The following is a 26,230-nucleotide window of genomic DNA, read 5'->3' as shown; positions in this document are numbered from 1 at the left end:
AAATACACTACCAATTTTAGACCCACCGGCATGTGCATGGTGTGTCCAGCTGTCACTGCACATGTGGTGCTAGAGCTCATCTGCTTCTGCTGCAAGGCAGTGCTTCATGCTGAATGCCCTTCATTGTGAAAGCTCATTTCATCAACATCGGATTGATTCTCTTCAAACAATAAAATTGGAGAACAATTCCCACTACACAGAACCTGAAATTTTTATTATGACTGCATTCTATGTGTTAGCTGTCTAGAAACTACTGTTGTGATTAATAAGGACTTCTGACAGTTGTTTTTTCAGTGGTTCATTGATGATGAATTTCTAAAAGTTTGATGTATGGGCCACAACTTTTGTTTCTTTGAATTTTCTCAAATGATCAGTAGAAATACAGTGTTTGGTGACAGCAGACTTGCTGGCTCGGAGGAGGCAAGTATGCCTCTGGTGTTCCATGATGCACTTGTGGCAGTGTGCAGCATTTACACTATACAGTTACATGAAATCTTACAGACTCCAGAGTTGCACAGCTGTAAGTAATCATTGATTGTTCCTAGAACCAAGAAGGTTTTTGATAAAAGAAAAAAAGATCACATCAACATATTTTTTCTTAATATTCTTCCTGTTTGCAAAGTAACATTTCCACTATCTGGGGAATGAGCTGTTGTCTTGAAGACCTAGTTCTTTTCCTTCTTCTGATATTTGTACGTCTGTAGTGCTTTGTGTACTTAGACAAATATCCATTGTTCAGGAACACAGCTTGATGTTGTTCCAGTTTTGCCTGTAGGTTATTGGCAGGTGAGATAGTATGAACTCGGTAAATCAAGGTATTTAGAATGCTCAATGGATTCTGGCAAAAAGTAGTGTGGAAATACAACTCTGTATGATCAAGCTTTCGAAATACTGAATGTCATAATATGCCATCACTCTTACATTGTACCAAGACATCTAAAAACAATGAACAACCTTCTTGCTCCATCTCCGTAGTGAATTTTATGTTTATATGTGTGAAGTCATATGGTGAAGGAACAGAGACAGTCCTAACCATGAGGCTGGACTATAAAAGAATCATTAATGTATTGCCAAGATACTCTTCATCTTACAACACTTGAGTTGATTGCCTGCTTGTCAGAATCTTCCAAAAAAAGGGGAGACAATGGACTACCAATGGCAACACTCAAATTGTTCAAAAATCTCATTGTTCAATAAGGAGTATGTCAAGGAGAGTTTGTGCTTGAATAATGCAGTAATTTCAATCCTAAACCTTTTGCTTATGAGTTACAGTAAGTCTCCCAGAGGCTTTTATGGTAAAAGTGAAAAGACATCAAAAGTTACCAACAAGTCATTATTTCCAAGCTTAAGTGGCTTAAGTCTGTTGATAAAAATCAGTAGAATATGATGTAGACATTTGCTTACAGTAGGTTTAAGTAAAGATGCTAAACAGTTGGCCACATCATTATTGCTTACAGTAAGTTGTAGATGTGCACGTTCATTGTGGATCTTACTTGGTCTGTACACCCTAAATGGAAAAGAACTATGTGGTCTCAGCCTCGTAATGACACCTTTCAATAGGAAACTGGAGGTCAAAATTTTCACATGGTTAGTAGGATCCTTATCAATCTAGTGATATGTTAAGTCACATAATAAAGCATTGATCTTATTAATTAATCCTCCAGTGGCATTAGCACAGTTGTGTTAGCCTTACCGTCTTTGAGTACTACTGTATCATATCTCTCTTTAGTGGCGTGGCTCTTGTCAACATATGGCATTCCTTTTCTGCATCAGCTACAAGATGGCACACAGCCCCCATAGTGGGCCTGATGAAGTTCTTCACTAGAGGTAGTGAAACATGTAAGTTAGGACTTCTTGCCAGCACAGACACAGTCATATCATCCATAGATTTCCACCACCAAGTTGATAACATATCATTGAGCAGGAACCTACTGCATCACCCATGATGCAAGTGGCTTATATGCCTTGTCATAGCCTTATTGTGCATCCAGTTGCCTTGGAAACTGTCATACCATTCACTCAGTCCAAGACAATGAAAATAATTTTGCTGTGACTTCTAAACATGGATACATATCTTTGAACACACAATCCAGTTCACACTAACTAAGATGAATCCTTTCTCATATCACTGGCATGCTCGCTTTGTATCTGATGATATTTGCAGGAGTTATATTAATGAAATGTGGAATAATGGCCATGTTCTTACAACTTAATAAAAATATCAGTGAGCTCAAAAACTTCATTCATATTTCATGCAAGTTTTCTCGTTGTTTGATGTGAAGAAATTCCAAACTGCATCAGGATCCATTGCAAGTACTATGACAGTTAGGCAGGAGGTGAGAAAACTTGGATTTCATGGTCGAGCGGCAGCTCATGAGCCACGCATCACGCCAGTAAATGTCAAACAATGCCTAGTTTGGTGCAGGGAGCATAAACATTGGATGATTTAACAGTGGAAAACCGTTGTGTGGAGTGATGAATCACGGTACACAATGTGGCTATCCAATGGCAAGGTGTTGGTATGGCAAATGCCCTTTGAACATCATGTGTACCGTATTTACTCGAATCTGAGCCGCACTTTTTTTTTCCAGCTTTTGTAATCCAAAAAAACCGCCTGCAGCTTAGAATCGAGTACAAAGTAAGCAGAAGTTCTGAAAAATGCTGGTAGGTGCTGCCACAACTAACTTCTGCCATCGAATATATGTAGCGCTACACAGGCATGCTTTGCAGGCACAAAGATAAATACTGGCACCAAAACCTCTGCGTCAGTAAACAAATTAAAAAAAAAAAAGGTGGAAGACAAGCTTTTTTCTCCGCCCCGAGCTTCAACCACTGCATTTTCATACATTATCCAACGAAGGAAATACAAATTTCGTATTATTCATCTTCGAATGTAGCATTTCAATGTACTATGAAAATCTGACTGGCAAGATTGTTTGGGATGTTTGTCAGTATGGGAAACTCTATGTTCTGAATTTTTTCCTACCAGTGGGAAGAGATGGTTGCTAATAGGAACTTTTTTGAATTGTGAATCACATGCAGTATTCTCTTCACCATAAGAATAATACGAATATCAACATTTTGTGATGTATTCTTTCGTGTTTGCAGCTATCTGATTTAAAATCTGTCTGCCTAATAAACTATGAAACTAGAGTGAGACAACAGCAAACGCAGCAGAATACACATATCAAGTATGTTTAATTCGTATTATTCTTATGCCTAATAGTGATACAGTCAGAAATGAAGAACGACAATTGACTAGATTTTTAAATCTAAGATGACTAATTTCAGTGCAGAATGTAATGTACTAAAAGAGGCGTCTGCAAAGATTTTCAAATGGAGAAAAATTTTCGCTAAACTCTCGGTCAGAACATCTTCTATCATAAGCAGTCTATTGTTTGGTTCTTGTTGATCATTATCAAAGAAAGCAGCAGTGTAAGTAACAACAAATAGCAGTCTCTTGCCATTGTTTTGCTAATGAGCCGATTCCTCTTTTTTTTTTTTTTTTTTTTTTTTTTAAGAAAAAAAGATTGTAAGTGGTGGTACCGTGCACAAAAGGAAGCCATGTGGTGTGAGTGGCAACAAGCCATAAACACTCATTATCACAAAGCAACAATCAATGCATGGCACAATACAGTAATGCATTTTCAGCTTAGAGTGACGTAAACACCTATAACAAAGAAAACGGCACTTATGAGCTCAAAGAAAAATAAGCAATCAATTAAAAGCAGACAAAACACGTGAAAATGGAAGGGTACTCGTATAAATGCAGATGGAGCGCCTGATGCCTAGCAATGGCTACCTGGTAAAGCTTAACTGCTAAGCTTACGACTCGAACCAAACTACTGTAGCTGTATCGTCATTCATTTGACATAAATTATGTCTCATATTATAATGGACCAACTTTCTTTTGATTTGGAGGTGCAGCCTAAAACTTTTCTCTTACCTTGAATTTCAAGTCTCAAATTTCAGGTGCGGCTTAGATTCGGGAATTTTTTTTCCCTTGATTTAGAGTCTCATTTTTCAGGTGTGGCTTAGATTCGAATGCGGCTTAGATTCAAGTAAATACGGTATTGCCAACAGTAAAATTCAGAGGTGGTGGTGTTATGATGTGGTCATGTTTTTCATGGAGGTAGCTTGTACCCCGTGTTGTTTTGTGTGGCACTATCACAGCACAGGCCTACATTGACATTTTAAGTACCTTCTTGCTTCCCACTGTTGAATAGCAATTCGGGTATGGCGATTGCATCTTTCAACATGATTGAACAACTGTTCATAAGGCACAGCCTGTGGTGGAGTGGTTACAAGACAATAACATCCCTGTAATGGACTGACCTGCACAGAGTCGTGACCTGAATCCTATAGAACACCTTTGGGATGTTTTGGAATGCCGACTTTGTGCCAGGCCTCACTGTCTGACATCGATAGCTCTCCTCAGTGCAGCACTCCATGAAGAATGGGCCGCCATTCCCCAAGAAACCTTCCAGCACCTGATTGAACATATGCCTGTGAGAATGGACGCTGTCATCATGGCTAAGGCTGGGCCAACACCATATTTAATTCCAGAATTACCGATGGCAGCCACCACAACTTGTGTCATTTTCAGCCAGGTGTCCAGATACTTTTGATCACATAGTGTATATGGTGTGCCCAGTTGGCACTATGCAAGCATTGTTAGAGCACATGTGCTTCTGCTGCAAGTCAGTGCATGCGCTGCACCAGTGCTGTCATGATGAAAGCTTGCCTCTCCAATATCAGACTGATCGTTTTCACAAGGTAAAAATCATGGAATGACCTCTACTGCCTTCACAGTTTCTTCTCTCAAAACTATTCATTGTCTTCTATTGTAATCCTTTCCTGTTTAATTTAACAACTGCCTAATGCTCCCTCTGAACCTCTTGGCAAACTCTGGTTCTTTTACCTTATCCAGCTCCAATCTCACTTAATATCTTACCTTATGACAATTTCTTCAGTTTTAATCTGCAGTTCATAACTAATAGATCATGAACTAAATCCACATCTGCACCCGGAAATAATGTGCAGTTTTAAATCTGGTTCAGAATCCCTGCATTACCTTTATGTAATCTGTCTGAAACATTTTGGCATCTCCATGTATCTTCCACTTATACAGATGTAGGTCATATTTGTTGAGGATTATTGTATGATATTTGTGCATGTTTCACTTCCAGCTGCTGAGTGAAGTTGAACAAATGCAGGATGAAAAGCGCTCTGTGATTGAGAATATATGGAGAGACTTTCAACAAGTTCTCAGAAATTATTTTTCAGAAACTGAAAACAGACGTTCACATTATCATATGCTGAAATCCCAAGACAGTGAAAGTGCTAAAACAATTAATGATTGCAACATGAAGATTAATTTGCTGACAGTAAGTTTAATAAGCACATCACTTCCTCATTTGTCTAATAAACAAAGGTATATTACCATTTGGCTAAAAACTTTAATGTTGCTACATTTACATTCCATGTAGGAACAAGTTGCTGCATTGAAACTTCAGCTGACTACATTAAAAAGTGAACAAAATAAGAAAAAGACTGATCTAATAGAAGAGCAAGAACATTGGCAGAAATCTTTTTGGGATATGAGAGTTAAATTAAGTAACGAAAAAAAGCTAGATGAAAAACAAATGTTGCTCATGGTTACTTGCAGTAACAACACCATCAATGTAAGTTGGTCATCATGTTCACCAAATAGCACTATTGTGTTTCAAATACAGTTGTCTTACATATCAAATAGTACAATACTTTCATTTATTATGCAGAACTGTGATTGTTGTGTTGTTGTGTAAGCTACACAAGGCAAACAAATGGTTTAACTTGGAATTTCATGTATTTTTACTTGCACTTTTATTTCTTTTACTTGCACCTTCATAACTCAGACATCAAGAATGAATGCAGAATAAATAAATGAATCAAACAGTACTTGTTTGGCATCTAACTGACAAGTTTGATGTTAACTTCCACTGAGTTCATTTGTACATTTGTTGATAGCATTCTGTAGATCCTATTAAAATGGAGGACCTTCAGGGTTATGAAACAAGTCAGGACCAACATTAACAAAATACAGTCAAACCACAAACTTAATCAGTACACTGTATTAGTAATAAATTTTCACTATAGTTCATAATGCTGTTCATGCATTATCTATTTATTTACTCAAATAACCATTTTAAAACAACTTTGGCTTTGCTTTTTTTTGTTTCATTTTCTTTGCTCCCAGGCTTTCTGTATCCTTTGAAAGTGTTCTTTTTCGACTTCCTTCCATCGGCTGGCCTCTTTCTTTTCTTCTGCGTCGCTTCTCTGAAAAGTTTTTTTGTCTATTTTATCCATTCTAATTCCAGTGTTTTTCACATCTTTGTTAATTTCAGTGAACCATGTGGGTTTGTAGCTGTTAAGTAAGGTGAAGATCTGCTCTGTTAATCTGTTATCATCCATTCAATATAAGTGTCCATAAAACTGATTATTCATACTAGACTGTAGAAAGCATTTGCCTGAGCTGATGGAGGTGGGGAGGGAATAGAAAATAATGTAAGGAGGAGAAATCAGGAAAAGAGTACAGAGGTGGAGAGACAGTTTCCATGTGCATACTTAAGAGGAACTTGTGCTGAAAGGGGATATCCAAAAAGTCACATACTGAAGCAGCTGTTGAAGTCATTTATATTGTGGTGTGCAACATGTTTGCCTTCTGGATGGTCAAGTTTGCTGCAATTTGGTGGGGGCATTTATGCAGATAGACAGTTGGTTACTTATCATGCCCACATAGAAAGCTATACAGTAATTGCATCATAGCTGATATATAACATGGTTGCTTTCACATGTGACCCCATCTTTAATTGAGTAAGAAATGCCTGAGACAGAGGTGTGGCCGGAGGTGCATCGCAGATATGTGAGGTGAGTCTTGCACCTCAGCCGATCCCTGGGAATGACCCATGGGTGCAGGATTGGGAGTAGGTTTGAAAGAGTGATGCACAAGGATATTCTGTAGGTTGGGTTGGCAGCACAACACTACTTTGTGGGATGTGGATAGGATTTTGGGTAGGATATCCCATATCTGAGGATGTAATGAGAGTTAGTCAAAGCCCTGGTGGAGGATTTGGTTGAGGCTTTGAAGGCAAGAATGATACTGGGTATCAGAGGAGTGCTGGTTAACAGTTTTACTGGTGTCAGATGAGTAGATGGTGTGGGAAATTTGTTTATGGATGAGCTAAATAGAATAGACATGGAACACATGACAGCTCTCAAAGTGGAGGTACTGTTGGTGGTTGGTGTGCTTGTTATGGACAGACATATTTACATAGCCAGAGATGTGATGTTATGGAGGAAAGAGCTGTGAGTTCAGATCTTGAAAATTTCATCAGTGCATGTAAACCAGACAAGAGGTTTCAGACATTGACTGGATAGGAAGCATTCTTTCAAATGATTGATAAAAAGTTTGGCACAGGATGGTACCATACAAGTACAAATGGCAATGCCACATATTTGTTTGTAGACTTGGCCTTCGAAACTGAAATAATTGTGCATCAGGATGTGGTTGTTTAGGAGGATCATGGAAGATGTGGTGGTTTTGGTAGTGTTGGATGTTGGGAAAGGTAGTGTTCTATGGCTGTAAGGCCATGGGCATGGGGTATGTTGGTGTACAAGGATGTTGGATCCAAAGTGACCAAAAAGGGGTCCAGTGGTAATGGGCCAGGAACTGTGGAGAGGTTGTGAAGAAAAGGAGCAGTGTCTAGATTATAGATGGAATGTAACAGACTATAGTTTCAAGGTGTTGGTCAATGAAGGCATAGGTTCTTTCTGTGGGATAATTGTACCCAGCCACAATGGGACAACAATTTGGGAGACCTGTCATTGGGTTTGTGGAGTTTGGAGAGTAGGTAAAATGTACAAGAGTGATGGGAATTGTTGCTGTAATGAGGAGGGAAATGGACTCAGGTGTCGGTTTGGGATAGACATATGGCCTTGAGGAGCTGCTTGAGGTTCTGTTGGACTTCTGTGAGGGGATCAGGGTTGTAAGGTTTGTATAGAGAAGTGTCAGAATGTTGGCAGAGACACTAAGCCAATTATCACAATAACTCAGGAAGGATAATAAGGTCTGATTGTTTTCCAGGTTTCAGATAGTAGAGTGCTTCATAGAAGTGATATTGGACTCAATGGGGAGGGATTTAGGAAAGAAAGGTGAGGGCAGGTTGGAAGTGAGGAGTTTCTGAAGACTATCAAGGGATGACTGGGTGAAAGGGGTGGAGGATCATGGGTGGAGTACTGTTGGAACTGTTTTGAATGAGGTTCTATATGGGGTAAAGAAAAGAAGGTCCTCTACAAGCCCATCATGGTGGAAATTAGGTTTGGCAATGGAGATTGACTATAGATACTCTCATGTTTGCGTGATACAGCTGTAACTGGGACAGCTTCCTCTGATAGTGCTGGGAATGCTGTTCCAGCTGTTGAAGGGCAGGAGTTTCTGTTGCAGCGATCATGTTCAGGTGGTTGGGGTGACAGGGTAAAAGGATTTTACAATAAGTGTTGAGGCTGTCAAGCATGGTTTGAGCTTGGATTGTGTGATCATAAAGGACCAGATTGGTGAGGGTGAAGGACTCATGGAATTGGAAAAGGTGAAGGTTCTTGCTGTAGGATGGGTGCCAGCCTGGGATGTCAGTTTTAATGATAAGCCCATTAGGTGGGATACCATGTGCCAGGCAGGATTTTAGAAAGAGAATGTGTAGTTGATGAGGGTGAGGGACTCATGGAATTGAAAAAAGGTGAAGAAGGCTCTTGCTGTAGGATAGGTGACAGCCTGGGATGCCAATTTTAAAGGAAAGCTCATTAGGTGGTATACCATGTGCCATACAGGATTCTAGAAAGGTGATGTGTAATTGTTGGAGTTTTGTGAGGGCAAAAGAGAGTTTTTGGAATTGGTAAAGGTAGAATGAGCAAGGATTCATAGTAGGATGGTCGGGAAACAAAAGGAATAATTAAATATTTATTAAAAATTGTTGAAAATAATAAGGTAAAAACTTGTTGTTGAAGTGTTTTATGGTATAGAGAGCTACACAGAAAGTTCAGAAAATGTTTTAAAGGAGCAGTAAGTACTAGGCATACTCATAAATAAATAAATTCGATTACAAATTGCTATGCATGCAGTAAGAAACAAATGAATTCGTAAATAAACTTTTGCTATTGTACAATGAGATTGTAAATATACATGCACAATTAGCTAATGGATAAGTTGGGTAGCCCAATTCGGTAGAGGAAACAAGGTGAAAAACCACAGTGGAATTAAATATTCAAAAAGGGGGTATGGCTACATGAGCACGGAGTTGTAGCACTGCACTATTTAGTGTGGTTTGCCATAACAACAGTGGATATTCAAATTGTGCTACAGAGGGTGGCTGGAGTGTGTTCTGAAGGAAGGTGCTGTCGAGGAGAGTACAGAAATATTAAGGAATAAAGAAAGGACAATGAGCTGTATGCTGGATGAAGCAAGACGTAAAATAAGGGAAGGGCAATGACTCTCCTATAATGGATGAGTGTGTGGTGCGCAGAAACACGCAATAGGAAAAAGCAGTCCTATAATCAGTTTAAAATTACTTGATAGTTAATGTCTGTCATTTGCCGCTACTGTGTTGCCACATCAGCTGCCAGATACCGTTCGGTTACATGCAACACACAAACATGGCAAGTCACTTCACAAATGCTATTAATGTGCAAAGCGGAGCAATGTTTGTAGTGACTGCTGCAATGTATGTTGGAAATGGGAGATGCTCTGTCGACAATTGATTTTAAGAAACCAATGACTGAACTGCGGCAGAAAATGTGTTTTGTAACCCAAAATTTAAACTCACGTTCCAAGCTAATAACAACATCATGACATGTAATGTATCGGAGACACCCATGGCCAACAATCTGTGGCAGAACTAAAATCATGATTGCTTTCTTCACTGTTATTAAAGCTAACCCCTACAAGCAAACTCAAGACAGAAAAAAGTTCAGTTTCAGCATTTAAAGCAAACTGTAAATTCTTGCTAGCATTGGTTATCTGAAACCATCCCCTCACTGGCTACATGAGCTATCATGTCAAAAACCAAGGAGTAGTCCTCATTGGCACTTGGTTGCAGATTAGAGATGACAAAGGCAGATGCCAAATGAAAAAGAATGATTGATAGAAAATAAGAGCATATAAAAAAGTCAGTATGAAGATGCAAATGATGTGGCAAAGAATTTAGGAATAAAAAATACATTTGAACCAATTACTGGAATAAAAATGATAATAAACTTTTTGGATTAGATTTAGAAATAAAAAAGGTCATGACATTTGCTGAGATTCAAACTTAAGACCTTCAGTGACAGGTTAATAATTACGCTACCCACTGTACTACAGTACAACACAAAATTAACTTGTTATATTTTTTACTCTGATTACCCAGTTGCAGAGATGAATTACAGCTTTGAAAAACTGAGTTTCATGCAGTCATGTGAAGCTTATGTAATATAAGCCAATCCCAGTTATTATTATAGTTGCTCATCTGACTGTGAATTGCATCTCCTTGTGTCCTTCCCTATACTCTTCCCACCTCCATCAGTTCAGGTAGTTGCTTTCAATAAATGAGTATCAGTAAGCAGTCTTACAATGACCACAAAAGTGAGCATGTGGGTGCCTGTGTGGTTGTTTGTGGGACTGTGTATATTTGCACTAGAAATGAAATCAGCGTGTGACATTGTTGGCTGGGAGGCCCCATCCAGGGAAGTTTGGCTGCCGAGGGCAAGTCTTGTTTCAGTCAATGCCACATTGGGTGACTTGGATGCCGGTGATGAGGATGAAATGATGATGAGGACAACACAAGATCCAGTCCACAAGCGGAGAAGTCTCCAACCCAGCCGCGAATCAAACCTGGGCCCGCTGCATGGGAGGCAAGCATGTTACCACTCAGATAAGCAAGTGGACTTTGCACTAGAGAAGAGCTGTTACTCATAATCCAGTGTGGATCCTGTGCAGGGGGACCAAGTGGAGACTCTCCTCTGTGAGGTCTGGATGGCAGCTAAGAAACTATGAAGTGCCTTTGATGACAATAAAATGTTATTAGAGTTCAATCATTTTTTCCAAATATTTACAATTAATTACTCTACCACACCAGCCTTGACTGATGCTTCATTCTGTTGCATGTTGGATTCTAACTAATGTCTGTTTAGTCAGCTCAGCATCTGCACGCCCAGGCGATAGATAGTGTTAGTGAGCTCGGCACCGCAGCGAGTTGCTGGCTGGCTAGTGGTGGTCATGCTCAGGACAAAAATATGATCTCTCATTAGCTGTTGGAATGTTCTTGGTTCCATTCCAAATTCTACTATGGCTCATTAGGAATGTGCCTAGTGTTGGTAGCTGTGTACTTGGTTGATCACTTCCCTATTGCCTGGTAGGTTTATCTGGAGGCACGTGAGTGTTGAACAGGAAATAGACCCCAAGAGGCCCTATTACTGGCTTCTGCATTGAAGTTCAGTGCTGGCAGCACTCTGCGATGTGATGTTGTTGGAAGACAGTCAGATTCTCCATCAGTAGATGGTAGGCGGCAAGCAGTGTGGAGTACATCAGGTGAAAACCATCATCTCACGCACATCTTCAGCTGGTTCATAGACTGGAGCATTAAGGACATAGATTCACTACAGTATTGTTATCATAGAATCAAGTGCTATTACTGTGAATAGCATCGATCCCAGTGATCAGCTGACGAGAGCTGGAATACTGTAGTATTTAAAAGGAGCTAATGTGAAGCTATGGCATGAAGCTTAGTTCATAATGATAGCATGTGTCCTCCTTATTCTGCTGTGTTCACTTAACAGGCTGTTAACTGTTGTATCAAGTCCCTGCTATTCACTTGCTTTGTGGAGATAGAGGTACCAAATATTATTTCAGTTTTGTTTTTATTTATTACTAATTCATTTTTTAGGGGCGGTATTGAAATATCCACCATTGTATGTGTTTACCTTTTAACTTTGGCTGTATTAGGATTGGTCAGTCAGTATAAGGGTTGTACCATCAGCATATATTAGGATGAAGAACTAGATTGATCATTCACATACATTACAAGGAGAAAAGGGCCCAGGACAGAATCTTGTAGTACTCCTGTAGTAACAGGCAGGGCATTTGATGTACAATTATTTGCGTTGACAGCTTATTTCCTATATGAGAGATACAAATTAATTAGTGGTAGTTCATTACCCTTGAGTTCATATTTTTCCAACTTTACATATTAGAATATCATATGATATGGTGTCAGCTACTTTACTCAGATTGAGAAGCCTAGCACAAGCCAAAGAAGGACTTTCAAAACATTCCAGAACATTTGTTACTAGAGATTTTACTACATGTAGCAAGGAACAGATTAGCTTATTGTTCTCAAAGTAGTGGCATAATTGGTCATTTGTACAGTGTTCTACGACAATTAGACATTACAGGAATGAGGAATATTGACCTGTAACTGTCAGGATTGTTTTTATCTTCCTTCTTCTAAACTAGGATGACAATTGTGGATTTCAAGGCATTAAGGAATTTTCAACTTGAAACATGTAGTTTATAAAGAAAATCAGAGAAAACAGTATAATATCACTGATGTACTTTAGGATGTAACTTGAAAAGCTGAAAATATATTCAATATGTGAATTACCTGGATTAGATACTGTGTGGTGTACAATCTTTCAACTGACTTGAATCCACTTAAAAGTAATGTGCCTCAAATCAGATAGGCCTTTATTGTTCAAAGCACCTTCAGAATTATGTAAAACATTCTAGGTTTTCTTGCTGCATCAATTTGGGATAAAATCTCGAGCTTTCTATGATAAGCCTTCATCGCCATTGTCAGGACTGTCTTCACTGTTGCTGTGGTGGTCTTATATAGAACATAGACAGCTTCTGATTAGTCGGCTTGTGGTTGGTCAGCGATTACATACTGCTGTCGCAGATGGTGTCAGTGTCTGTGCTGGCTGTGGCAGTGCTTCTTTGGGAATGTAAACACTTCAAGGAATGTCTCCGCTGCTTCTCTGCATTGAGTGCTCATTTTCATGCACCGCTCAGATAATATCCGCTATCACAGTTAAAGTTCTTCTCTCTCGTTTGTATTTCAACAGCCACCTTATACCAACACAATCCCAGTATGTGGAGTCATGGGACAAAATTTTTGTTTTGTCAAGCAGTATTTTATGTCTGTCAGTGAGACCGTGCTCTGTTGTTGCAGATTTCTCTAGTTCTCCATCTTCAATATGCTGTTGGTGTTGTGCACAGTGGTTGAAAATGGTATGAATGGTCTGACTTATATAATAGCTTCCACACTCACAGGGGATATTATAAAATCCAGGGACCCTGAGGCTGAAATGGTTCTTAATAGGAAGCATCATCTCCTTAATTTCCTAGGAGGACAAAAAATTGGTCTTATATCCCCCCCACCCAGAACTCTTCCTATTTAACTGGATATAGTTCCACGAAAAGGAAGAACCACAATTGTTGGTCCATCCTGTGAGTGTGCAGCATTTTCACATTTCCTTTTCTTGGAGAATTCTGCCTTTATATTTTGTGCACCATAGCCATGCTTTCAGAACGTGTACTTTTGGTGGTTAACTTCTGACTTCAAATGCTCCTCATAAGAAACAGTTTTTTCTCTTTATACCAACATGTTCAAAACGGCTCTCTTCTGAGTAGGATGATGGAAACTCTGTGCATTAAGATATAATGCAGTACACAGAGTGGCCAAGACACCTGTCCGCCTGACATTGTACTAATTAATGATGATGTAAATAAAATAGAAAGAAACTTCCACATGGGAAAAATATATTAAAAACAAAGATTCCAAGACTTACCAAGCGGGAAAGCGCCGGTAGATAGGCACAATGAATAAAACACACAAACACACACACAGAATTTCGAGCTTTCGCAACCGGCGGCTGCTTCGTCAGGAAAAAGGGAAGGAAAAGGAAAAATCCTTTCATCTTTCCTTTTCCTTCCCTCGTTCCTGACGAAGCAGCTGCCGGTTGCGAAAGCTCAAAATTCTGTGTGTGTGTTTGTGTGTTTTATTCATTGTGCCTATCTACCGGCGCTTTCCCGCTTGGTAAGTCTTGGAATCTTTGTTTTTGACATTGTACTAAAATGTCTAAGAATGTCAACCTTCTCCATCTTGACAGTGAACCGGATATATGCTGTTCATGTATTGCATGAATTGTTCGAGAGCTTTTGTGCCATGTAGTCAGATCATAAATGTATCATCAACATAATGATGAAATAAAGATGGACAGAGGGGAGCCGAATTTAATGCACTTTCTTCAAAACACTTAAAAGAAATTAGCCAATAATGGAGATAATGGAGAGCCCATTGCCATACCATCCATCGTTTCATAAAATTTGCTACCATACAAGAAGTTGGTGGTCGTCATCACATGCTGGATCTACTTTATAGTTTCAGGAGGAGGAAGATCCGCCAGCTTTTTCAAAGTGTCTTCCACAGGAACGTTTGTGAACAATGATATCACCTCCAGGCTGATTAAAATGTTGTTTGGACCAACTCTAAACTGTTTGATTTTTGCAGCGAACATCTGGGAGTTTCTGATGTGATGTTCACAATGGCCAACTATAGCAGTCATCTACTTTGTTAGGTATTTGGCCAGCTTGTAGGTAGGAGAACCAATTGTACTGACAATAGGCCTCAAGGGAACAATATCCTTATGGATCTTCAATAGTCTGTAAAACTTGGGAGGTCTAGGAGCTTGGGCTCTGTGATTTTCTTTGTAACATCAGCTGGTAGACCGGAATTCCTCAGTAGCTCCACATTTTTACTGCTGTACATCAAAGTTGGGTTCCAGTATACTTTATTTTGGCTACGCACAAAAATATTAGAGTTTATACAGATATAAGGAAAAGCCTGTTTCAGGCTGAGGACAAAATTAAATATAACTGACCATAGTTCGTACATTAATGGGCAGATATGGATCAACAAGCTGCCACATACTTTGAAAACTTGTGAAGCAAAGCTTTCCTAGTCGATAAGTGTTTGTATTTAATCAGTGAATTCAAAGCTGAAGGAGCTCTGTTGCAACATGTAACATATTAAGAATATTAAGATTAATGTATGTACCACTACAGAATGTACATATTATTTTCATTTATTGAAGTCCCATTATTGAATTACTCTCAGTATGAAGTGTGTAAAAGTCATCAGCTTCATGGCTATATGCAAAAAAACATAAATAAATAAATGTCACCCCACTCATGTCATACACTGTCGTGTCTCCAGTAGGAAGAGTTTTGTTAAACATAAGAACTGGGAGTACAGCAGTACACAACTGGAACTCACAGAGACAGGGACAGAATTCAGCAGAAGCACATACATAATGTGGTTGAATAGAAACTGTATCCAGTAACAAAGGTTCTTATGGGAGGATCCTGCTAGAAACAACACAAGTCAGACTGAGAGAAGTGATGGCATGTTTAGCTGTATTCTTCCACTGCAGCTCATGTGACCTAGCCTGCCGTATGCACCAAAGGTTGAAGACTACAGTGTGTACACTGCAGTAACGCCTCCATGCTGCAATAAGGTGCTGAAAAATTCCCTGAAATTTAGTCAATGTTTATTTCTGTTGTCAAGAAACTCACTTTTATATAGAACTTGTATAGTTTAATTGGAAAGTAACTGCTGTTTTTTTATTTAATTTAAAAAGGGAGGAGAACTTCTGTGAGTATAGGATAAGATGCAGATTAAGTGCTGTATTAAAGTGTAAAATGGTGATGATCTCAAGACACTGGAGAAACAAGATATCAGTGATCCATTACTAGAGGTATGGATTAAATTCATGATCTTTAAACCAAATTTTTTTCAGTAATAACTCTATTAATCTTCCTGGAATGATATGTTGCAATTTAGCAGGGGTGGGGGGAATAAATATCACACAACTAGCCCTGAGTAGGCGCATCATTATAATCTGCACTCCTTCACTTTACCTACTACTAAGGAACCCTACTCCATTGATACTGTAGAGATAAAGTTATTATTGATGTTAATGAGGCTATTCAGTGTATAAATGGAGGTATGGTAATTGGTTCAGTGAAGACATTTTTGGCTTGCGCTGTATTCTGGCGTATTCTTTATCACTGAGGAAGAATCTATGAGTGTGTGTGTTTTGTATACATGTGTATACAGAAACTTTTTAATTTTGTAGAAAGCAATTGTACAGCTCACATCTAACTTACTGCCTATTTACTTCCAGGAACTAAATGTAATCATCAAAAAAGCAGAACAGATCTTCCATTTGTTTGGAATCTGTAGTAAATATGAGACTGAAAGAGAGAAAGTTATTCCCTTTGGGTGTGATTTCTTACCACCTAGTGAAGGTGATGATCTCAAGACACTGGAGAATCAAGATATCAGTGATCCATTACTAGAGGTATGGAATAAATTCTTGATCTTTAAACCAAATTTTTGTCAGTAATAACTCTGTTAATCTTCCTGGAATGATATGTTGCAATTTAGCATTTCTCCCATGTTGAATTTAATCTATTTAGTAACTCCCGTTAATTGTCTATATGTTTACTAAACCTACCATTTTCTTCAGTTTTCTGCTTTGGTATCATTTTCTTGTGACATAAATATCACACAACTAGCCCTGAGTAGGCACAGCATTATAAACTGCACTCCTTCACTTTACCTACTACTAAGGAACCCTTCTATATCCAGTAAACAGTTTCACAGATGAGATACAATTGTTATTATTGCCTTCTTTTTGACCCATGTTGTATGTCTCCAAGTGTAATTTAAGAATATTAGTGTTAAAAAAAGATGTTTGTTTCAAATAGTTGTATGCCCCAGTGTAACTGTAATGCACTATTTCAACATCATTAACCAGAATATCTGATCTATGTACAAATGGATCTTGTTCTGTTGACTGCCTCAGAAATGCAGTATTATTCTGAGTCTTGTAATGGACATGGCTTTACTGCAGTTGTTTGACTTAATGTAGAGTATTTATCAAAAGGCTTCTGTGAGCTTTTCAAAGGCATCACATTTAAAATACAAGTATACCCCATAGTCATATATTAACAACAGGCACTGAACTATTAAGGCCTACTGAAGCATTTGGGCTCATTGTGAGTCTCATATTATGAATTTATTAAACATATGCCACTGATGTAACCTTGCACCATTATCTTTTCATGTCTCCTAAGATATACAGATTGATCATTGTAGTCATTCTATTGTTTGTAGTCTCAAGTTCCTTTCAGAACACAATACTGTCTTGGTTAACCAGCATTCATAGTCCATTGTCAATAACCTATTGGCTGTCTTATGGCCACTTTACTTGCTTCTTGTAACAGGTAATGTATCTCAATCAATATTGGCATTTCAAATTACATGGTCTATATGTTAGTGAACACTTCCTTGACTTTCAAGCCCACAAAATTATTTATTATCATTCTCAGATATTTGAACAACTGTTTGTTTCATTTTGAAGATGAAACTATCTTCTGCAATGCAACCATTGGAAACCTCTTCATAGTTTTTATCTGGAGGACCTAAAGTCCCAGTAGTAACAAAATATTAATTGGTGACATCCTTCACTCCTTTCTTTTTCCGTCCATCTTCCAAATTCAAAGCTGCTTTTTTAGATTTTAACAATCAGTTACCTCATGTCTGCTACCATGCTTCTGACCACATTAAGCCCACTGCTGTCTGTTTTTGTATAACTGGACTCATGCCACATTTCTTAAGGCTGTACTTCTTATTGTGACTTTTGGGACACAATGTGTGAGTGAGTATGCAAACAGTGGTAACCCCTCAAGCAGTGGTAACCCCTCTTCAACAACTGGGATTCCGTACATGCTAAGATTATTCTCTCTTAAAGCTATGGACTTCTTGATTTTGTGGGAAAGGGATCTAATCTGCTGCAGAGATTTTCAGTAAGAATACGAGCAGTAGGCTGTTTAGAATGCTTTTCAATAATGAAATTTCATTGATGAAAAGGAGCTCAAGCGTTTATTTCAAGCTATTTTGGATCAACATAAACTAGTAGCACTTCGAAACAATGGAAAACATTCCCATTATCTCCTAATGTTGGGGTGGATGGTATCTGTTTATCAGCTGGAGCTCCAAGTATATGCCATTCTAAAGCTGTGTCCAGAAACAATCTTAATGTTACCGAAAGTAATTTTCCATCATGAAAATGACCTGTCATAGATAATATAACAACTAAAATTCTTCTCTAGTAAAATTAGCCCACGACTTCACATCATGATTTTAACTTATTTGAGCAGTATCAGTTTCAGATGTGCCTGAAGCACCTTGTAAGCGCTACATGTTGCAGCACATCATTCTACCACAGGCAAAACATATTTTCTCGAGGCAAGCTAAACTCATAAAAGCATATACATATATGTAATACATGAACTGATCTGTCAGTTTTCCCCATTATGTTATACTGACATAATAGCCACTAGCTGGCAATTGGAATTTAGTGACTATACTGTGTTCATTATAAGAAGAAAACCTGATGCAAACATTACACCATGTATTCTTCCGTGTTTGGTTGAATCTCATTTGATTTCATTTCATGTGGAGTGGAAGCCAAGCTGTGACCAGTACAATCAAGTACGATCATAAGGATATGTTTTATGCTGTATTACATGCAAATAGACTGAGCGATAATGTGGGACAACAGCTTTACGAGCGCTTTAAACTTGGACAGCTTTGGCCAGCCAGTGGTCCAACTAACCTGCAATGATGTGAGCATAAAAAGAGACAAGCAAAGAAACAATATAGCTTGGAATGTCATTTAATTTTTAAAGAGAATGAAACAATATTCAAAGAAACTCCAGCACTACCATGTGCTTCTTAGGTGACCAGACAGAAACCATGAAATGCACTCGTTCTCACCTGACATTAGTATTCTAATTACAAACAAGAGTGATGAAAATTTCTAACTTAAATGTTGAGTAATTTTTCTGAGTGTGTGTAATGCAAAATGCAATAGCATACTGCAGGGATTCCACCATACTGTTGAATACTGAAGCCACTGAAGGTATTAGTTACAGTCAGTCATCTGGTAATCTCTTAGTTCCTTCCTTATCTGAATCCGAGAAATACATTTCAGTTCTGGAAGAGTCACCTGCTACATTGATAATGAGCCTATCAACAACAGCCTCATTGAAGCCAACCAGGCACCGCATTTTTCTCTTCTTCTTTTATGATGAGCTGTTCTATATCCCATTAGCATTCAGCAGTGATATATGAAAAAGCTGCATGCATTAGTTCCAGTATGTTTGGCAGCTTAACAGTCATGTTACTTCTTGGACCAAATCCCACAACTTGTATCTAGATTAGTTCTGTTGGGTTCATATTGTAATGGTACAGTAGCAAATGTAAAAATGCAGCATTAGTATAATGTGCTCAATGCTGTGAAAATAATTGCTTTTCATGTTACTACGATACTTATCTACCTCTATGATATAAAAGATGGACATAGTCCAAATAGAGTGGATTTGGTTTTTCATTTTTGTCTTAAAAATTTAATTGTTATGTTTTCTTAATTTAAGCAACTTTTATGAACAGTATTCCATAAAACATCAATAGTTAAGAATGTGTATTTGAAATGAAAACAGGAATTTCAAGTCCAATGTGTAATTAGAAACAAGAAAATGTGCATTATTCATAAAAAATGATGAGTTTTATAATTATGAGATGTAGGTATTTCAAATTGAATGAGAAACAAAATGATACCAAGAAGATTTGAAGTGATGAACCATTATCTGTGTGTGGTTAACATTTCTTTATGTTACAAACTGCGCTACACATACGATGTGGGTTTTTAAATCAACTGTGTTACATACAGTCTCTGGGAAAACTCCAAAGCCACTTATCTCCATAACTTCATGAAAAATGATAAAAACAGCCTATTTCTCAGGACTTTTTAAACACATTCCACATGCTTGTTTCACTACAGAACAGAAAGCAGCCTCAGCCATTTTCATATTGTACATTAACAGCACAACAATCAGAGCACAATGCTGCAGAGGCTGTGACTATACATGATTTTTTAAATAAAAACTACATTGCTAAAGCTAAAACTTTTAAGGTGTTCAAATGTATTAAAAGCCATCAAAATTTTTCTTAAAGTTTCACTTAATGTAGCTTAGTAATAATATATCTAATACATAGGTAGGACCAGCTTCCAAGAGTGTAACAACACCAATGTACGTGTGCTACGGCTTCTGACCAATGATCACGTTTGTGTTTGTTTTCATCATGTTTATTCTTATGATGAATGGATTATACCAGAATGAATAGGCAGCTTCCAACATTCTATTGCCAAGAAACTGCAGAACATAATAACAGGCACTTCAATATTTTTTTTTTATTTTTTGTGTCTTCTTTATCCTTCCTTTCACTACCAATGATCACAAATTTTGAAAATGGCTACTGAATTGTGTTGCCCTTCTTCATCTCTTCTTTTCACCTTTTCTTAAATATTATTCCTTTTTGCTAGAGTCTCTCAATCTTTCATTCTTGTGCAATTTACTTTTGACATTTTCAATTTCGTCTTCTTAGGTTCTACATTTTTATTCCATTATATTTATCTCTCATTTTTGACATATAATCTCACAACAGCTAATTTGTTAGGACTACTCAGTAATTTGATTTATGGCTGTAAATCCATTGTTACTTTGTAATCATTCACTGAAGTGTGGGTCTCTCCTGATTCAGAATTTGGCATGGCTTTTCCTTCCTTTCAGTACCTACACTTACAGTTTTCCTTTCTGCCACATTTAACTGAATCATAAACATTTTCTTTTTAAACTAGCAGTTGTCCTTAATTTTGTGTGTTTGTCAGCTCTGTTTTATTTCTCACACAGTTACGTCATATAAGTTCATTTTACTACTATTTTGTTTCTTTTCCTGTGGAAAAAATACATTGCATGTGCACTTGCCTTAAACAAATCTTTACTGATATATTATGTGCTTTACATTTATACAGGAGATATTTACATACCAGAAGCTTGAAAACTTTTGGAGGAAGTACAATCATGTTTTCCTTGAATCTGCTGCTCTGAAGCTACATCATGAAGCCTTGACGATTGAGAATCAACAGCTTAAAACAACATTACGCCATTATTTGTCAGTAATGTCCAGGGGGAATGATCCTGAAAATGTGAAAATACGTTTAATGGGGGCACGTCCAAGTACAACACGTGCTATAAGAAAGCACATTACACTGATGAAAGGATATGACAAAATCTCTTCTAAAAGACGGCCTGTAACTTGCATAGAAGCTAATGGAAGTATAGCAGTGAAACATATGTTGCGATCAAAATTTGTGTAATATTTGTAATTTTGTGCTAGTATTAACATTGCCTTTTTTATATTATAGAGTGTAAACAGAAGAAATAGTGACAACTTCGTGTTGTGGTGACTTACACGAAGCTTCTTTCATATTGCAGTGTTGCTCCGATGTCAGTATCCTAAATGCCAGACACTTTAGTTTGCTTTTTGTAGCGCCTTTTCTTTAGTTTCTCTTATAACTCATATGAAAAAACTTTTCTTTGCGAAACCTGAAGATTTTGTAACCTTTTTGTATTGCTATTGTCCAATTCTACGATTTTGTTTTGCTATTATAGTTAGATAGTTAGTGGCTTTCATTACTCTGTGCCTCATGATTAAACAGCTTTTTGCTGCATAACAGAAGATTAAGTTGTCATGTCTGTGCTTCTATTGTCTGGCCTGTTGTTTCAGTGTATATTTACTTTAACCTAACGATTTTTTGTTATGAGGAGCTACTGAAATAATGACTGCTATTTTTCCAAAAAGTTGGAAGTTCAGTGGCTCTGTTGGTGCTGTCATTTGCTGGTTGTCTTCACATTAAGTCTGAAGTCTGTTATTTTACCTCTCTTTAGGTCTGGAAGAGGAGGTTTAGGAGAAGTTGTGCTTCAAGAAGATGTTGACATTTTGTAGGAATGAAAAGGATATATCTGCACCATAGCCCCATGTCACAGAGATGTTATCAGTGGATCAGAATTGGAGATGTTCTGGAATTTTGTGTGGATAATTGCTAAATGGCCAATAAATATGTTCACATAGGAAGATACCACACTGGCTTTCATACCAGTGTCACAGATTTATTTGTTCGCCCGACATCCAAAGGGGAAGTAACATTGTTTAAGAATTTCATTTCATGAATTTAGAAGGGCCATGCATAAAGGGCAATGGTGGACAGGAAAGTGTATTCTACAGTGGCAACCAGCAAGCAGGGAGATAGGTAGTAACAGAATGAAAACATCGAAGAGATATTGATGGAATTATGAGCTGTGTTCAAAAACAAACTGAACTTTTGAAATACTACATGAATCAGCAGGTGGAACACACTGTGTCTATTGAGCACACATAGTAGCAGGTTTAGACAATAAGCTGCTGTTTGCCGCATCGCTCTCTGACAGTTTGGGAATGAGCTGCAGCTGCTGAGGTAAGCACATGCACAAGTTGCTTTCAGGTTAGTGTCAAAGTGACAACGAAAGAGCTTGAAGAACAACATGCGTTTGTGTAAAATTTTGCTACAGAATTGGCCAAACTTGCTTGGCCAAGCACATGGAGAGGACGATGTGAGTCACACACAGTTCTATAAATGGTTTAAGTATGGTAGAATGTCAGTCACTGATGATCCCAATCCTGGACAATCTTTCACATCATGAGATGGTGACCATATCGAGAGAGTTCATGCTGTGATTAGCAGAAATCATCATTTAACTGTTTGAGAAGTTGCTGATGAATTGTAGTGTGCCTGAGTGATGCTGTGCACAGGAAGAAACCTGAATTGTAGAAAAACCAGACTTGGATGCTGCATCATAACAGTACACCGGCTCATGCATCACTCCATGTCTGCAGCTATCTAGCAAAATATCACATTTGTTTTGGGCCCCATCCACTGTATTTTCAAGAACTAGCCTCAGCAGAGTCTTTCCTGCTTCCCAAATTTAAAATGCATTGAAAGGATGTCATTTCTAAAACATAGAGGAGATTCAGGACAAATGTGATGTGAGACCAGTGTGCCATCCTAGAAAATGCATTCCAGGAGGCTTTCCAAAAGTGGAGGAAATGACGGGAATGGTGTACTGGCAGTAGTGTGGACTATTTTGAGGGGGCTAATGCCTAATAAATTGTGCATTAGTCAATAAAGGAGTTATAGCAAAAGTTCACTTTCTTTTTGAACACATCTCCTATTTGTCTTATATGTCAAAGACTAGGCTGTAGGAAATTAGCTGAAGGAACTGCTCTGTTGTGATAAAAATCAAGTAAATGTAAACAGTGGTATGTTCTTGACCATTGGGTTTGTAAATTTCAAGGACACAATGCAAGTGTCTTACAGTGTTTTAAGAATATATTACAGATCACAATACACTTTTGGTTTGGATTACTGTGGCAATCTTTGCAGCTAGAGACTGTTTAGAAGCGGTAAAACCTGGCATGAGGTAACCACTATAGTACATTATTGCTGTGGCATAGTTTTTGTCTGCAGGAAGAATGATGGAGCTGGGATTGGTTTTCAAGCTGTGAATTGCTGCTTTCTCAGAAGTGTACTTGTGAAATGGAAGTGGCTGCAGTGTTTAAATTGAGAAATCACTGGGAGACTGCTGGAAATTAAGTTTGTGTGTTAGATTAGGGCAGGTTGTTGTTAGTATGTTAACTTCAAAGAAATAACAGTTGGTGGTGGGAATTGTTCTCCAGCATATCATGCAGTATCTCAGTTCCATTAACCTAAACCTCCACTAACCTGTTTCCCACTGCCTCACCTTTTCCCTTCTCTATTCAGTTTACACCACTTCCCCATCCAGAACACCTACTGCCTTTTACTGCTACTCTGTTTCACCCCACGCAGGTATTCTCCCTCTTCCTCTCTTTCTTTTCCACCCCTCTGCCTTTCTCTCCCCTCTCCATGCCTCCCTCTTCATCAACACCATCCTCTCCTCCTCTTCCCCTTTCCAATGCTCTCTCTCTTTCTATATCTCTTTTATGCTCTACCTCCTGTACTCCTTTTGGCTTGTTGTGCAGCCACTGAGACCTGCCTCTTTCCCACAAACCCCCCCTTGCGTCCTTCCTTATCCCCTCTCTACCTCTTTCAGCAGAGGCAACTGCTTTCAATAACTGATAACCAATAATCAGTCTTGCTGTGGCCACAGGAGTGTGCATTGGAGTACTTTTACTAGAAAAAGTACAAGAAATCGAAAGCTTTGAATAGCATTTCCTCTTACATGTTTTTATGTTCCAGACATCAGTCTGCTATGGGTGATGGTTGCCTTTCCCTTATTTTATATATTGTTCCATTCAAGAATTCCCATTATTGTTACATAGTATTATTTGTACTTCAAAAATATTCATGCAATATTGCACATATGCATAATATAACAAACAGGGATTAAATAACAAAAAAGCATCAATCAGTATTTTATGTGAGCTACCCAAGACATTAAGAATGAATTGATTTTTTGTAAAGTTTTGCGTATTTCTCAATAAAATGTGTTACATAGGCATCATATAACTTGTAAAAACTTGTTTCATGATTGAAAGCCAACTACTATGTGGTTAATAGGGTATTCTACACTTAGGACATCAGTCATGTAAGTACTAATTTTACCACGCAATATAATTGTGTTTTTCATGAGACACACAGTGTAATTTATGACATTTAAAAGTTAATAGCAATTAACAATAGGTCAAACACATGTTTAAACAATCAATTTGTATGGTACACTGTGAAACACTTCGCTTGCAAACAAACATCTCATTTTACACACCTTGCCATGGAATTTGTATTTCAGAGACTACAGTGAGTTTTGTCAAGGGTGATTACCCAGTGCTCTGTCCTGTCACATCTTGAGTCTTCATCTGTCTTTGATGGCCTCCCTTTAGACTTTTGTTTCCAGGATGAAAGTTACAACATAGTGACAAAATTTGATGATCCAGTGTCTCATTACCTTCTAGCCTATGTAATTGCCTGCATTTTGTTTAGCTGCATCAACACAATGCGTTATCAAACGGAAGTACCATTTTTTCCCCTCTGATGGATGTTTTGTATAGGTTTATTTTCTGATTAGCCTGATAGGCTCCACTCATGGTTTCACTGTAAAGATGAATAATTTGGGGCTGATTTAAATCTTCTTACTGCCCAGTAGGGGGCATTTTGAGATCCAGTTTTGTATAATTATCCCTATACCTTGTATTCTTTTATAATGTATTACAGTAAGGAGAAGAAATGTTGTAAAGTAACTGTTAAAAAGCAGTTGATAAGAGTACTTCCCCAAAATCAATAACACACCAACATACTGAAGAACGACAATGGCTCGCAAGTCAAAGTGCTTGAACTTTTTTGGTAGTAGTAGTGCATGAACCTTGATAACAATTTGTCCATACAACATATCCAGTCCTTGAAATTCAAGCCCATATTTTATTGATTTTCCTGTAACTCTCGAGCGTATGCGCCTAGGTATATAGTGTGCCAGCCACCAATAAAATTGTTTTGCACCATTCCAAAATTGTTTTAGAATTGTGCACCCAAACTTATTCCTTCGTTATTGCTTCAGATAATGCAGTGATAATTGGTACTGCCATACGTCCGAGTTAGCAATGGTGATATAAAATAGAGTGAGCAAGGTGAGAAAAAATTTATGATCTGTGCAAGAAAATAACCCAGAATACAAGCTAGTGGCACAGTCCCACAATGAGGAGGTTGTCTACAAGATAATTAGTAATCAAATAAGCGGTTGGCTGGGATCTGATGCCATCGTGCTGTTTACCAGGGGTACAAGTATGAAACATGGATTTTAGACAACAGATGTCACACCAATGCAGTTAGTGCTATGAAGATTTGACACTGTGCCATTTTGTTGTGTCATCAGCTAGTGTCAGACATGTATGATCATTAATTTTTTGTTTTCATTTGAAGAAAACTGCTGCTGATTCATACTTATTACTTTAGATAACTTATGGTGTACATGCTCCATCACAAGACATGTGTGAACCGTGGTTTCGGCATTTCAGTAATGACGACGTCAATGTTGCAGAGAAGGAATGTGCAAAACTGCCAAAAAAATACAAAGAGGTGGAATTGGAAGCATTGTTGAACAAAGATGATTTGCAAACACAAAAACAACTTGCTGAGCAACTGAGTGTTAGTCAGCAAGCTGTTTTCAATTGGCTATGAGAGG

The 26,230-nt window shown here is 38.0% G+C and overlaps 1 protein-coding gene across 1 annotated transcript in view; it reads left to right on the top strand.

Moving 5' to 3' along the window:
- Positions 1–21,671, top strand: part of LOC126339019 (dynein regulatory complex subunit 2-like) — a 47,592-nt gene extending 25,921 nt beyond the window's left edge. The window contains exons 6-9 of the mRNA XM_050001599.1: positions 5,190–5,387; positions 5,490–5,684; positions 16,207–16,431; positions 21,013–21,671. Of these exons, the coding sequence (XP_049857556.1) occupies positions 5,190–5,387; positions 5,490–5,684; positions 16,207–16,431; positions 21,013–21,357 (963 nt within the window). The 3' untranslated portion in view covers positions 21,358–21,671. The remainder of the gene's footprint in view (positions 1–5,189; positions 5,388–5,489; positions 5,685–16,206; positions 16,432–21,012) is intronic.
- Positions 21,672–26,230: the final 4,559 nt, after the last annotated feature.

This window comes from Schistocerca gregaria, chromosome 1, assembly GCF_023897955.1.
Source record: "Schistocerca gregaria isolate iqSchGreg1 chromosome 1, iqSchGreg1.2, whole genome shotgun sequence".
NCBI lineage: Eukaryota > Metazoa > Arthropoda > Insecta > Orthoptera > Acrididae > Schistocerca > Schistocerca gregaria.
This window is presented reverse-complemented; position numbering and strand designations above follow the sequence as displayed.